At 48.9% G+C, this 14,229-nt stretch overlaps 6 protein-coding genes across 6 annotated transcripts; 2 read left to right on the top strand and 4 right to left on the bottom strand.

The window, feature by feature from the left end:
* Positions 1 to 299: 299 nt before the first annotated feature.
* On the top strand, positions 300 to 1,122 carry Aspvir_000620 (mitochondrial 54S ribosomal protein uL16m; the record flags this gene model as incomplete). Its single annotated transcript, XM_043265755.1, has 3 exons — positions 300 to 357; positions 427 to 891; positions 950 to 1,122. The coding sequence occupies 3 exons, from the start codon at positions 300 to 302 to the stop codon at positions 1,120 to 1,122; spliced, it is 696 nt and encodes a 231-aa protein (XP_043121690.1).
* Positions 1,123 to 2,255: 1,133 nt separating this feature from the next.
* On the bottom strand, positions 2,256 to 3,558 carry Aspvir_000619 (replication factor C subunit 5; the record flags this gene model as incomplete). Its single annotated transcript, XM_043265754.1, has 5 exons — positions 2,256 to 2,345; positions 2,398 to 2,496; positions 2,553 to 2,721; positions 2,781 to 3,403; positions 3,472 to 3,558. The coding sequence occupies 5 exons, from the start codon at positions 3,556 to 3,558 to the stop codon at positions 2,256 to 2,258; spliced, it is 1,068 nt and encodes a 355-aa protein (XP_043121689.1).
* Positions 3,559 to 4,224: 666 nt separating this feature from the next.
* Aspvir_000618 (cytochrome c oxidase assembly protein) lies at positions 4,225 to 5,164 on the bottom strand (the record flags this gene model as incomplete). The annotated part of the gene is made up of 4 exons (XM_043265753.1): positions 4,225 to 4,274; positions 4,330 to 4,771; positions 4,842 to 4,911; positions 4,962 to 5,164. 4 exons carry the CDS (start codon positions 5,162 to 5,164, stop codon positions 4,225 to 4,227), a joined length of 765 nt encoding a protein of 254 aa, XP_043121688.1.
* Positions 5,165 to 7,020: 1,856 nt separating this feature from the next.
* On the bottom strand, positions 7,021 to 9,037 carry Aspvir_000617 (putative HET domain protein; the record flags this gene model as incomplete). The annotated part of the gene is made up of 3 exons (XM_043265752.1): positions 7,021 to 7,920; positions 8,065 to 8,678; positions 8,731 to 9,037. 3 exons carry the CDS (start codon positions 9,035 to 9,037, stop codon positions 7,021 to 7,023), a joined length of 1,821 nt encoding a protein of 606 aa, XP_043121687.1.
* Positions 9,038 to 9,517: 480 nt separating this feature from the next.
* Positions 9,518 to 11,387, bottom strand: Aspvir_000616 (uncharacterized protein; the record flags this gene model as incomplete). The annotated part of the gene is made up of 3 exons (XM_043265751.1): positions 9,518 to 9,640; positions 9,793 to 10,765; positions 11,332 to 11,387. 3 exons carry the CDS (start codon positions 11,385 to 11,387, stop codon positions 9,518 to 9,520), a joined length of 1,152 nt encoding a protein of 383 aa, XP_043121686.1.
* Positions 11,388 to 12,512: 1,125 nt separating this feature from the next.
* Aspvir_000615 (basic helix-loop-helix domain-containing protein) lies at positions 12,513 to 13,915 on the top strand (the record flags this gene model as incomplete). The annotated part of the gene is made up of 2 exons (XM_043265750.1): positions 12,513 to 12,576; positions 12,636 to 13,915. 2 exons carry the CDS (start codon positions 12,513 to 12,515, stop codon positions 13,913 to 13,915), a joined length of 1,344 nt encoding a protein of 447 aa, XP_043121685.1.
* Between the last annotated feature and the right edge of the window lie 314 nt (positions 13,916 to 14,229).

Raw genomic sequence — 14,229 nt, 5'->3', positions numbered from 1 at the left:
GAGAAGCGTAGTTAAAATAAAAAGTAGGCCCAAACAGGCAACCTCGGGCTTCTCACTACTACCTGATAATCATTGGAGCTCGCCTCGGAAACGCGAATGACGCGCCTGCCACGCCTGCAAGCTGGTTCGCCGACGTGATCTAATTTGGTTACATAAGCGGCCATCTCGTGGCACGTGCGCAGCACGCTGCCGTTTTGGGATCCAGAAGACATCGGATATGCAGATATGCCGATAGCCAGAAAGTCTGAGGTCCCTTGAATCTGTCCAACTCACACAGAAGGGCCCGGTCGTTCGTTGCAATGGGTCCCCAAATGAAGATGTTGGCGGGTCCCCAAATAGCCTTTATCCGGCCTACCTGTGAGCCTTCCTGGTGTTTCTTGTAAAACTTTTCGTCTTCCGCACATTGAACTGACATCGGTTCTATAGGTCTATTGTCACCCTTTGCAGCCTTCCAACTATCACGATGCTTCTCGACGTCTTCGCCGGCTCTCGATTGGCTCACACCGAAGTTTACGGAAAGGTCGAAGTCTCCGAAAGGTCGACCTCATGTGCCTACCGGCGGATCCTCTCGCGGTACAACTGTCGTCTGGGGTGACTACGGATTGCGGATGAAGGATCATGATCGCCGGCTACCTGCTGCGTCTCTCAAGCTTGCGGAGGAAACAATCAAGCGACGACTTAGAGGTATGAATTATACCTTGTACAAGCGTGTCAGTGCCAACATCGGTGTATACACCAAGGGCAATGAGCAACGTATGGGTAAGGGTAAGGGAAAGTTCGACTACTGGACTGCAAGAGTTGCCGTCAGCAGAGTCGTCTTCGAGCTCAAGGGTGATCTACACGAAAAGATTGCGAGGGAAGCTTTCCGACTGGCAGGCCACAAGTTACCCGGTATGGTTTACCTCGTGCTGTGGAAGAATTGCGAGTCCTAATATTCATATGTAAACAGGTCTCTGGGAATTTGTGAAGAAGGGTGACCCCCCTGTTGTCGGTATCACCAAACTCGGCAACGGTGTCACTCTTGAAAGCCTCAAAAGACCACGGAGGAGTCCGGCCCTAGGTACAGACAATATGGCCACACCTCCCAACTCCACATCATCTAGCTCATCCACTTCTCCTTAAACCCCCGCCTCTACCACGCTATGTTATTCACGCCTTCTTAGCGTCGCTTAAGCGCCGACGCCGGAGCCAGGTCCATACCCCTGTTGACTCCTCGTCTTCGCCGCTGATTCATCCTCCTTCGAGTCTTGTGTATACTATTGTCAGCCTCGGATTCTTAGTGATATTTGTACGCTCACCGTTTCATGCCTTCATCCACGGAGTTAAATAGAAGGAAAATGCAAGAGTATTATACCTTTATCCGTTTGTACGGAAATGTTAGATGTGAATTCGCCCTCAAGCCTCTGCGCCTCCTCTTTGTCCTCATCTCTCAGCTTCTCGCCGTTGTTGTCAGAATCAAAATAAGTTTTCATTTCGCTTTTCGTGTGTGGCGAGTTTACTACATCCCGGTCAGACACAAGTTCGAAATGAACTGGGCGCAAATGGGCATGAGAGTCATGAGCGTACCACCCAACTGTCCCGTTTGTTTGTGCGGGGTCTCTGTAAATAACCGAATGGATTCATACCTGGTCCCCGAGGTTAGTCTATGTATTCTATGTATCTCGCGAAGAAAATAAGTTGCAGGTCTCGCAGCAGTACGTACGGGGTGTTCTCTCCACCGGGTTCAATGTCCAAAAGGTTGGGGTTAGACATGACTAGTAGGACCCCGAAGAAGAAAGGGGGAACTAATTTGCTAAGTGAATAGTAATTGATGCTTCAATTGCTTGCTGATATCTTTGTAGCTATTTGGACCCTTCGGCGGGTCAACTCAATTTATATGGTCATGGTAGGTATGACGTATACCATCGCGGAGTCCACCAAGTCATGCAACTTGATCACTTTTGCTAGAGATCTTCAAGCGTGCAAGACACAAACATGAGGAAATCCCTTTCGGTTTTGCTATCTAAAAAGTCTACTGCTGTGCATTGACGAAATGATACCGTTCTCTGCGCAAGAGATTTTGACCGAGTCACCTCAATTTATGGACTATGTATTACAGAGTATGCAAACCGGTATCACAAGGGTCAATCCATCAATGCAATCAATGCGTCTCATTTCTGGGATACAGTCCATTTTATACATTCATTAGTCATGGCAAAAGATATGTCTAGAAGTCCATGCCCATCAAGTAACTGCGAAATTTCGTCAGCAATTGGTCAAAGTGCTCGCGCGGTAGCTGGAGGATCCAACCTTTCGTAGATGCGCATAAACTTGGCAACGAATGCCTCTAGGTGAAAAATCACTTTCTGTACCTGGTGTAAGCATATTCCCCGACTTGGTTAGGCAGATGACCCTTACGCTTCCTTGAGTGATTCTGTGCTCGTAGAATGCGGACCATTTAATTACGTCCGGCTTCAATGCATCATCGACTCTTGCAACTAACTTGAAAGTCAGAGTCTGTGAAGCTGTTAGCAGGAGCCATTTTGAGCATGAATCGAGTGTCGCAGTCGAACCTTGATGATTGTCGTAGGTGGTATGCAGTGGGTGAGGAGGTCATATAACCGTGCGCGGACCTGCAGCAAACGGGCCGGTGACCGCTCAGCGAGTATCTCGTCTGCAATTAATGAGATAAGAGCTTCCCAGTCAGGCGGGGGAATTGGCGTGTTGTCCGTGACCTTCTCACTGATCGAGTAGCATTGTTAGTTATATACCGGCAGTCACAAACAGTACGGAGTACACACGTCTGAGCATATATCGCCTCGAACATGAGAAGTGCTCGCCGAAGATTGCGATCGCTCTCCTTGGCTATTCTCTTGTTGAGCCCAGGGGCCTCCGGCCAGCCTTCCCTTTTACCAGCGTTCTGTAATACCGCGCAGATTTGTTCTTCTGTAGGGGCGGCGACCCTAACCAGCAGGGTTCGAGAACGGATCGGAGCAATAATGTTGGACGTGCTATTTGCCAGCAGGATCAGTCTCAGGTTGGGACTGTATTTCTCCATCGTTCGTCGCAACGCCGCTTGCGCATCACGAGTCAAATGATCTGCCTCGTTGATGACAACGACCTTGAACCGTTGTTTCGCAGATAAATCAACCTGTTGAGTCTGCGCGACCTCCTTGAGCAGCTCTTGGATGACCACCCGGTCATAGTTGCCAACATCGGATGGGGTAATCTCGAGATGGTAGACAGATGATACGATATTGAATTCAAGTTTCCGATTGCTTGTCGTTTGGAAGACTCTGGCGTCAATCTTGATTTTCTCTACTCCCGAGCCGTACAACTCCTTCAGTGTCGCAATCACACGGGTTTTCTTGCCTGCGCCCGAGGGCCCATACATCAGGAGATGAGGGAAATCGCCACTTTGAGCCTGCAGAGATTCAAGAAGAGAGTCAATGATTTGTCCATCGTTCAGCAGCAATCCCAGGCGTATCTTACCAATGACTTTAGACGTGCGGAAAGCTCATGATGGTAGGATAAAGAATCAAGCGAACGAGGTCGCAATCTATCCACTAAAAGAGCCATTTTGTTACCCCTGTCTGCAATTGTATACGAACTCCAGTATAGTAACAAAACTGATCAACGGCCGTTGCAGAGTATATCGTTTAGAGCCGATACGCGTTTATTCGTGACGCGTGAGCTTAATTGGTGGCCCGTGCACACTGCCCAGAGCTCCGAGAACTATTTGCGTACAAGCCCCACGTGATCTGGGTAGAGCTGCATGTTCAGATGTCTAACTGGACAAACATGAACAATTCGGTCCTCGCTTTCGAAAATCACGCGGGTAGGGTGCTTCGTGTTTTACGTGGAGGGGATTTTTTCTCACGTATCTACTTCAAAGCCACGCTAGTTCTAACCTGAAAAATCATATGTACAATTACACGCGTTTGTATGATACACCGAAGGTCGGGCTTCCTGATATTTTTATATCCAAAGCGGCCATTTCCAGAGAGGAGATAGTATTCGTTGTCCATCTAGATGTAATGGACGTAGACACGCTGTCTATGTGGAGAGACTCGGCCAAATCAAGCTCCACGTCAAGAGATGTGTACGCCTCTGGGTTGAGGGAGTTGGCCGAATTTCGAATTTGAAGTTGCTTCAAGGCATGGGTCTGATAACCGTAAATCACGGCTCGAGACCGACGCGAGCCGCTGCGTCCTGAGGGGATTATGAAGCCGGTTTTCTAGAGCTTTAAGCAGCGGGTATCGGTTTCAGAACTCCATTGTCGTCATACTTCGCTTCTATGAAAAAGTCAGCGTTCCATCCAACTTCGCTTTTGGACTCATTGTTTCTTACTGAAGAAAGTATACGACAGAGTGATGGTGTCGATGCCCTTCATGGCCGGGTCTTTCACAAAATCAGGGTCAATGAAGAAGAACACCGGCATATCAACAGACTCTCCAGCATTCAGTTTCTGCTCTTCAAAGCAGAAGCACTGGATCTTGCTGAAATATGGGGCGACCTGACCAGGGGTAACACTGTACGTTGCAACACCGATAATGTCCGTCGGGCCTTTATTTGTCGCGGTATAAAAAGCAAGTGCCGTCTCGCCGGGCAACACACGAACTTCACGCTGCTGTGGTGTAAACTTCCAAGGCAGGACATCCGAAACTGAACCATTGAAGGTGATTCGAAGACGACGAGCGTCAGTCACTGGCGTTACGCGGGATGAGGTGTCGCCGTCTCCGGTACGGTGTGTAAGTACTGGTTGACCGTTCCAGCCGGTCTGTTGACAAATCTGCAAAGAAAGATTGTTCAGGTTCATGTCTGGGTAGAGACCGGCAAACCATTATTAAGGCTTCACGTACCATTTTATATAGAGGAACGGAGCCATAAGCGAGCGCTAAGGTTCCAACAATGAGACTCGCGGTGTAGTACCTAGACGTCGTCAATTATGTCGCTAGTAAGAAGTATATCAAAGTTCATACATTACGGATGCATTCCGTTTCTGCGACTGGGGTGTATTGAAAGGCGCAAACGAGGCATTTTGGTGTAGTTCCTGGCGCAAGAACGAATTGTGAGAGAAAAACTTCTTCCCAAAGTCAAAATAGCGCGTGTTCAAGCGCCCTGAACATAGACCGGTTCCCGCCGACCGTAAATGTGCCCATTGCAAGGGCGCACGAGCAAACATGACTGTCAATTTTGTTGCTTTGCGGATCTATCGGCGAATGCATCGTCTGAGAAATGGGGCTTGACATGAAGATCATGTCACATGATTCTGTCCTCTTATCGATAAGAACTATATAAGAGTCCACCAGCCACATTGATCTCGATACATCCCAACTCGCAGACCTCAATGTCGGGCAGGGGAAGGAAGAAGATCTGATCAAGCTTTCAAAGAAGGAAGCAGGAATTCTATCTGCCGTCACGTATGACGGACCACGCAAGTTTCGAAGTGACCTGGTTAAGCTGGGCACTAGTTGGTTCTCAAACATATATATACATCAACAGTGCTTGACTTTCCTCCATGTTCCTGAACACACCACACCCTTCCCTACCAACATGCTTGTGCGAGTATGGTCTTGATGATTTGATCAATATATCTGGGACCAACCCAACGCTTAGTAAGATGCAAAGCGGCCCTTGATGCAGGTGTCACCATGCACGATACAGGGCGTGTTTGCTCTATATGCTGGGTACTCTCTCAAAAGAGCCCGGTACCCTAAGACAAATGGCCAAATGCTGAATGTGTCCTACGTGGAACTACTCTTGGATACCGACCAACTGGCGCTCACATTCAAGAAAGGCCAGATCTATATCGGGCAACTATCGGTGACGAACGACGGTCCCACCTAACTCTTTATCGGACGGTGGATTTGACCTTAGTGTTGGCACGGGATGAACTACTCCTCAACGCCATGTATGACACGGCGGGTAACCTGTGGTTCACCAGTAGTGGTCTGTGAGCTCAGTGAGGGCACGGAGACCTCAAACAGAATCCCGCCACATTGGGTGCATTGAATGGAAAGGCATAATCCATGCACGTCATCTCCTTAACCAAATGGTCGAGAATGGCATAGCTGGCAGCGGGACCAAGGTCTATGTGGTCACAAGCACATCCGGGACCGGCAATCATGCCAATGCGACTGATAACCTGTATGTGTTGGGTCCTGGATCTGAACTCAACCAATGAATTATGGTCAATGCCGTATGAGGCTGGCGACCTCCAGAAAGCGGGCTCTTTTTCTACGGCTCTGGAGCAACTCCAGCGCTGCTGAGAGTTCAGTACTCAATTTGGTTATCTATCATCAGGAAGCGCAATCAGTCTGTGGACAGGTGCTTCGCAGCGTGCCAATTTTCGACGCCGGGGCAAGTAACGTCGACATCGCCCCACTGGCCCATGGTGACGGAGACTGACAGTGTGTACTTCCGTGCAATGTCTACAATCCACCGCCATTGTACTACGCTCGCTCTGCGGGTCTGAACGGTGACTTTAACAATCTGACTCAAATGGCTCCCGGAGTCGTGCGCGTGGACGTCGCTGCTGATGGTAGCTCCCGTGAGATTGCCTGAGCAGAAAGACCTTCGAATCCAATCTTTTCCGCTTATTCGCGCAAGATGTTGGCCTGTCGCTGAAGGGCCTTGGGGAGTAATATGCTGTCGTGCTTGACTGGAGGATTGTTAAGGGTGTTTGGCGAGTCCGCACCGGCGCGGATGGCACTTATATCGATGATTACCAACCTGGCGCAATCCGGCCAGATGGAAATTCTTCCCAGAGTGTGTGATTGGCGGCATTGCTGAAATTTGTGAATGGTCCTCATGATTTATTGCCTCGGAGCTGTCAGGTGTTTTCCAGTCTGTCATTTGAAATGAGCATTTGATCGAGAAACTGTGTACAAGCCACATGAAAAGGATATATGGATTGGGCTCTACATCAACTATTGAGTGCTCCATATTCATTCTGAAATCTTATTCATCGTAGCAATGGAGAAAGGTCTTCGCAAAGCTTGGCCATTTCGAACTGCTGGCTCGCACAGGACCAGTATTTCAGACCAGTTTCAACTTCCGTCTTTCCCAGGGCAGCGCATCAAAGGCCGTATGTGGATCAGTCGATGATCCAACAGTAATCCACAGGGTTCCTACTCTCACGAGAACCTCCGCGTCGTCCAAAGGTTTTAGAATGAGAAGATCGCAAAATCCACGATGGGGATTCCAGCCTTCTTCTACCCGCCATGCGTCCCCTTGTATAACCATACAGAAATAGTGCTCGATTTCGCTGCCGAGCTTGTCCTGATCTGCCTTTTGGGTATCTGCGGACCTGGGAACGCAGCATGAACAATCGAATATCTGTGACTGATCTAGGACCAAAGTCAAGCCAAACGCTTCTTTGTCGCGTAAGTTTCGGGTAAGTGTTTTAAGTCCAATGCAAGAGCCTTCCACGAAGATGTGTGAGCCGTCCACGACATGGCCATACGGGCTTTGGGGATCGGCAAGAGTAATGTGGTGAGATACCAGTCTCGGCTGATATTTCTTCAGCCAGGAGGGATCCTTAGCATGTTCCTGCATCAGATCCTGGGGCCACGCCAGACCATGAGAGCTCACTATACCGTCTACGCTGGCCCAACTCCAGCTTGGAGCTCTGTACTCAGGTGCTGGACGTAAGACACCATGAGGCCGTGACCAACCAAGCCCGAAGGCGATAACACTGCTCCAAATTCCCGTGAGATACTCCCCCAACGTGCCGTCATTAATGACAGCTGCGAGGGGAGCCATGGCAAGTAGCTTGTCGGATGGCACATTGACTGATCCATTTGAAAAGGCGTCTACACACCGATGCCAGGCCTCGAGTCGTGCCACTCGCTTGCTGATGGCCACCACATCCCCAATGTCACCGGCTTCCTTTGTTTGACCTTGGAAAGGCCTGTCGATGTACGGCTGCACGACTCCCTTGATGTAGCGTTGTCAGTTTTGCCCGGAGCCAGTCTTTTTGTCGATAATTCCAGAGGCCTCGAGCTGGAACCCGGAAGCACACTCCCAGATCAATTGACGCCTCGTGACATGTAAAATGCGCGGAGCTAGCATTCTTTCGACAATCTCCCACCCCCGTCCCGCCAGCAGTGACTCCTCAATGTCGGATGTCCATCGCAGGAGCCGCTGCCGAAGGTATTTGTCTTTGTTGCGACCTAGTGCAGGAGAGTAGAATACCCGCCTGTCATGGAAAATCCCTGAGAGTGCGTCGTCCGCAACTTCCGCTAAAAGGATCAAAGCCGCTCGACTGTATATTTCTGCAATTCGAGCCGGATCGCTGCCCCATTCCTCCCTGGAAGTGCAAAGGGTTCGGGTCCACAGATATTGATACCCTAGCTTGCGTGCGATTTCTATCGCGTCTGCCAAAGTCTTTGGCAGTGGCGCCGAGAAGACGGCCTTACCCGACTCTCGTTGAATTGAAGACTCGAAATCCCCGGAGCAGTAGCTCAAAATCACGTAAGACCCTGATCTACCATTCGACGAACACAGCCTGGGAGAAACTGCAGGATCTGCTGGGATCTCAATGATATTCTCCGGCAGTTTAACAGGCAAGGGCTTGGAACAGGCACTATGGGCCGCACATTCAGCAGTCCAAGCTTGAACTAGACTAAAGCATTTCTCGTCCCTTAGGTCGACGGGGATGCGACGAACACGATCAACCTCCTCGTCTAGTGGGCCTGTAAAGATCAGCATTTCAACAGCAACGCTTTCAGCATAAACTGTGCACACCCTCATAATCCTCTGAAACGCACTGGTCCAGACACAAGTCGTCCGCACAATAGGTGCAGTTACCAAGCTTCGTCGGCTTCCTTGCGTCCAAGCGGGAACCGCCAAGAAAGATCACTCGCTCGACAAGCTCGTCGAGTCTCGTTGTCCATCGAGTAGACGTCTGCAACACGTTGCAGAAGAATTGGCATGCGTCGCAGCCATTTTCGGCTCTCGTAAGCAGGTCTTTGAACGGCCCTAATTTGATACCAGTATCCCTAAGATCGTCTTGCTCAAAGTCAAGAGAGTCACAGGTCTGGCAAAGCGGCATATTGAGTTTCAATTTTCACAGAAAGGTTGATGATATGAGATTCAGGACATATCGAATTGTCTGATGGGTTGGAGACGTTCAGATCGCTGTTTATCTCGTTGCGGATTTTAGGCTGCAAGGTGGCTGTGCCGCAGCACATACATCCTGATGATGACAGATGTCAAATCCAATAGCTTTCTTGGAAGCTTTCTTAGATAGATTTGTTTCTCGAAGGTTGCCATTTGCCATTTTCTGGGACAAATAAAAGTCGCCTTTTATGGTATTTACTAGTTCAAACACTTCACGAAGTCAATGGTAGAACGGGTTAACATCAATCAAGCATATCTCTCAAGGTAAATGATCACTTCTTACAGAGTTTACTATTCATATCTCATCCATTACTGATGTACAAGAACTCTCTCCTGGAGAATTTCGATCGATAAAGGGAACGATCAGCGACAACAGACACTCTCCATGGATGCAATGTACAGTGTTCTCGCTTCACTTCAACACGCTTTTTGCAATTTTCCCGAAAACACCTCTAACCATGCTGGGCCGTTCACGAAGGCAGGTGAAAAGAACGGCAGCGCTGAGAGCAAAAGTGACGCGCTCTCGGGATTGATACTAGGACCATGTTAGTGACTGATGGTATACTCTGAGTAATCGGTGGTCTGCTGGGAGGGAAGAAATGGTAAAAAACAGGATGGAACGATAGGGGGAAATGTAACCATCCCCGAGTCGAGCGAGGCGACGTGAACAAAGCTCATTAACCATACCTTCTTGTCATAATAACGGGGTAACACAGTTGCCGCGGCCCTCGGTGCCACGAACAGCGCAATCTCCTGTCGTTTCCGCGCACTTTCAACCAATATACTCCATCCGCACATGAGACACCCGGCCCCGACACAGAGGCCAGAGTCCCACACCTGTGGTGTTACCGTTTCCCGGCTAAAGATCTTTGGACCAATCCTCGTTCGGGCCAGGCAAACAGAATAGTAGAAAATGCTCACAAATGAGGCAAGGAAGGTAGATGACCGCAGGGCATCGGTCAGGGCCCGGCGCAGAGACGACATCGTTTTCATTGATCGCAGACGGAAGACAATTTGCAGCGGGATATAGGTTGCACAAGCGAATTTGAATGTTCTAGCAAATCGCCAAGCAGCATGTTTTTCGCAATTGGGACCACAACCCATGTGTACCATTTCGCAGGGGATGGGAACTGTCTTGCTTGGGTCTCCCCACTCTCTAGGCCAGTTGTAATCCTCGCACATAGACTCAAGAAGAGGTGCCTGGCCAGTCTCTTTTCCATATACGAATATCCCTCGCCTGGCCCGTCGAAGCGCTTCAATGAGACGAATGTCCACTTTTGCCACCTCGCCAATCCACTTCCCATAGGATCTAGGAAGTCTTTCTGGGAGGTAAAACCATGCCCACATTACTACAGCAGAGCTGGCAGCGAAAAGTCCTGTGTCAGCAAGCACAGGAGCGACAGACTCAGCTAAAGACCAGCGATTTTGACTTGTCCGCAAAGCTCGCCAGCGTGACCATGCCAAACAGACAAGAACATCCATTGCTCTAGTGAAAGTGAAAAGAGTGAGGTCCATAGTCCTCCCGGCAAGATCAGGACTGTATTGAGCCGTGATGTTCTTTTCGGGACTATGGCCAGCATTGTCTCCGTTACCATTTCCTTGGCTCGAGAGAACATCACTTCTCTGGAGTCTGATAGGCTTCTGATTGAGCAGCTGAAAGCTAAACCAGGCAGAAACAAATGCAGTAACGAAGCGGACCAACCGCAAAAAGCCCCGAGACTTTATGAGGCCGGATATTTTACCAATTCTACTGCTGACAAGCGCACAAAGTCGCAAAAGAAGAACAGGTAAGACAGTCGAGCCCGCAACTAAAAGTGCACAGAACGTCGGAAAACTGTCCAGACGGATAGCATTTGTCAATGTCCGAGACAACTGCACGGTGAGCGTCAGTCTATGCTTGGTGACCCTGGCATAACGACCAGCAAGATTGAAGGAATATCAACTACGAGTAGAGCAATCGTCGTAGACTGATGACAGGAAAAGGATAACCTACTTCTTTGAGCTTCTCCTTGTTGCTCAATCTATCACCTTTTAGTCGCCGTAAACATGATACGAGCCTTGGTGTTGTTGAGGATAGATAACCTATCGCATACGCGCGCAGGACGCTACAGCAGAGCGAGGTCAGTGATTCGTTGCTAAATGGCCAAGCACTAATGCAAGATGTTGAAGAGCTACTCCGTGCCATGCCATAAATGGCAATTTTCAAAAGGATTCTTTCCGACTTACGGCTGGAGGATCCGAGCCTTGCTCCTATTCCCACGAGCAAGCATCTGAGCATCCATGATGCCTAAACGTTGTTCAGTTCGTTCTGATTCTCATTTCTCACAATTCGGACCAATCATGATAATGAATTCAGCCTCGATCAGGCTCAGTGTTTGTTTGACAGGACACCGAGCTTGCCAATCAGAAAATAGGAAATCCGGTCGACAAGAGACACAGGCAACTCAAGTATGGAATGCTGACATGGATATTAGGTTCCTCGCGCGTAAAGGAGTGAGCAACAGTATTCTGGGGTAGTAGTAGCAGTAGTAAGAACTAAGACTAGGCGATGGAATGGCCGACGACGATCATCCGTAAGTACGGAGTAGCAGGATCACAAAACTGAGGTCTCCCAAGCCTTAATCTTGGAACATGGGGATTCAAATGATCAAAAAGATCTAAAAACAGCCACCCCCAAACTCTCCCATAATTTGCGAGTGAGTCTGCGAGAGGCAGCTCAAAAACCAGTTTCATGACAGTTGGAAGCCCATCGCTGCTCTTTCTGCTCTGGGCAATTGTTCCGAAGATATCCATGACGGTAAATTACAAGGGTACAATAACTTACCCACCAAAATTCCCCAGAACAGAGACGTAATCTTGGTAATATGGTTACGTCACGCGACCTCTAGAGCGCACGAATTTTTGCATGTGATCGACTCGAAAAGACCGACGGATTCCTCCTTCTCCGTCAAATTATGTATCTGTCTGAGACTGTCTCCAGATTCCCATCGTCATATTTCTGCTTCTTCCTCTTTTTGCACATTAATTTAAATGCGGGGAACGATCTTGTCGTCTTGTTGATCATCTGTATGATACCCGTTGTTATCAGTTTTTAAACCTACTGTGTACCCCGCGATCAAGTCTCGTTCCTACCTTTTGATCATATTTCGTACAATATCTGAACAGAAAACACTCGGTCTTTCTTTGGCGCAGTATCTAGCCACTCTTGCTGCTTCGAAAACTCTAGGACCCTCCGAATCGCACGCTACCGTATTGGCTGTATCTATTTTGCGATCCGGGATCACGGCCATTCGAGGCATGCGCATCTTGTCTCTCTCTCAGGCCTGCTTGATATTACCAAGGCAGCAATCCTTTTCGACACTTTTATCACGACAATCCTCCAGTCCGTCGCTCCTTTACACATTATAATGTCTATGAAAGATCCCGACTCCCGTTCTGGGCAGAATGACGCCCAACTCGGACCCTTTGGTTGTATGTGATTCGAGAGGAATCATTCTATTCCTATATCTCTAACTGATTTTGCGTCTTAGATTCGTTTTTGTCGCCCATGGACACCCCATATGAACCTGCACCCGCGCCACCTCCGGGTCCTGCGCTTCTTGATGACAATGAATCAAACATGCTGGATAATTTCTTCACTACGATGAACTCGAGTCATTTCACAGATGATTTCTGGCTGCGCAACCAGCCCAGTAAATTCCTTGATCCGGTCAATTTCGAGTGGTCCACTGAACTGCCGCCTACGTTTGAAGGCTCCACTACTTCGCTTGGACAACCGTCACTTTCCCATCGAGGAATAGATAAATCTGGCATGGTACCGAATAATCAGGGCGCGAACTCGGACATACTCGCCGCGGCTTCCATGCTCTATCAGAACGGGATGGCTGGGTCTGACATCAACCCGGGGTTCGGACAGCAGCAATTCCCATCCATGCCAGATCTCAATTTCAACCATTCTGTTTCAAACGGTCACAGTAAGACTCAGCAGTCTAACAACCACATATCTTCCAAGCAGCCAAGCGCTACTCATACGCGTCTGCCTGTTGGCTTTCATACCTCGGAGATGCTATTTGACGTACGGGAACCGATTTCTGCCGAACAGCAAGCATCAGCAAAGGTACGCCCACTCCACTGGGGCTCTGATGTTAGCTTTATGGACCAAGGTTACATCGCGCCGCCTGATCAACCGAATGAAGAAGAGCGGACAAAGGAATTGCTCGGGAATTTGGAGTGCCTTGAACCTCAAAGCAGCGCTGCGAATACTCGAGCCCCTAGCCCGGAGCGGACAACGGGTGGTTACAACCCTCATTGGGGAGATTCCGGCGGGCCAGTTCCGCTCAACAGCCTACAAAGAGAATACAATCACGCCCTAGATGACTATGCGCAGCCAAAGAAAAGACAAAGGACGTCGATCAAGCAAGAAGACGATGAATACTCTGACGCAGATAGCACGAGACCAAGATCAAGACGGTCGAAGAGCTCAGCTAGTGGCAAACCAAGGCGAACATCAAATGACACAATCCGAAAGGCCAAGCTGCAGCAAGGAGGAAAAGCTGCCCGTGAGAATCTCACAGAAGAGCAGAAGAGGAACAATCACATTTTGTCAGAGCAAAAGCGCAGGAATCTCATTCGGCAAGGCTTTGACGATTTGTGTTTACTTGTGCCTGGGCTGAAAGGCGGGGGGTTTAGCAAAAGCGCAATGCTCACCCAGGCTGCTGACTGGCTCGAGGATATTTTACGAGGGAACGAAATGCTCAAGGCACAACTAGCAGAACTGAAGACGATGAACGGCTTAGTGATGCCGCGATGATCACCGAACCAGTTACGCGATGACGATATCTTTTCATTTCGAATCCCTGCAAGACATGGTCTTTATTTTTGACTTGCTCTATATTGAAGCGTTTTAGCGATTTGAGAGTGTGCACCATTGCCAGAGGAAAACGCAGGCGTTCCCTTCCAGCGGATCTGGAATCAGGTACCGGCAACATTTGCACTTGCTGCCACAATAATGTTGTTTCTTCTAATTTATATTACTGGTATATAGCATTATACCCTTGAAATATCTCGATATCATATCAAATACTACCAGACTCAGGGCAATGTGTATACATTGATCTAGGATAT

The sequence above is a fragment of the Aspergillus viridinutans genome, assembly GCF_018404265.1.
Source record: "Aspergillus viridinutans IFM 47045 DNA, scaffold_1, whole genome shotgun sequence".
In the NCBI taxonomy this organism is placed as follows: domain Eukaryota; kingdom Fungi; phylum Ascomycota; class Eurotiomycetes; order Eurotiales; family Aspergillaceae; genus Aspergillus; species Aspergillus viridinutans.
Note: the sequence above shows the minus strand (reverse complement) of the source record. Positions and strands in the feature narration are given on the sequence as shown.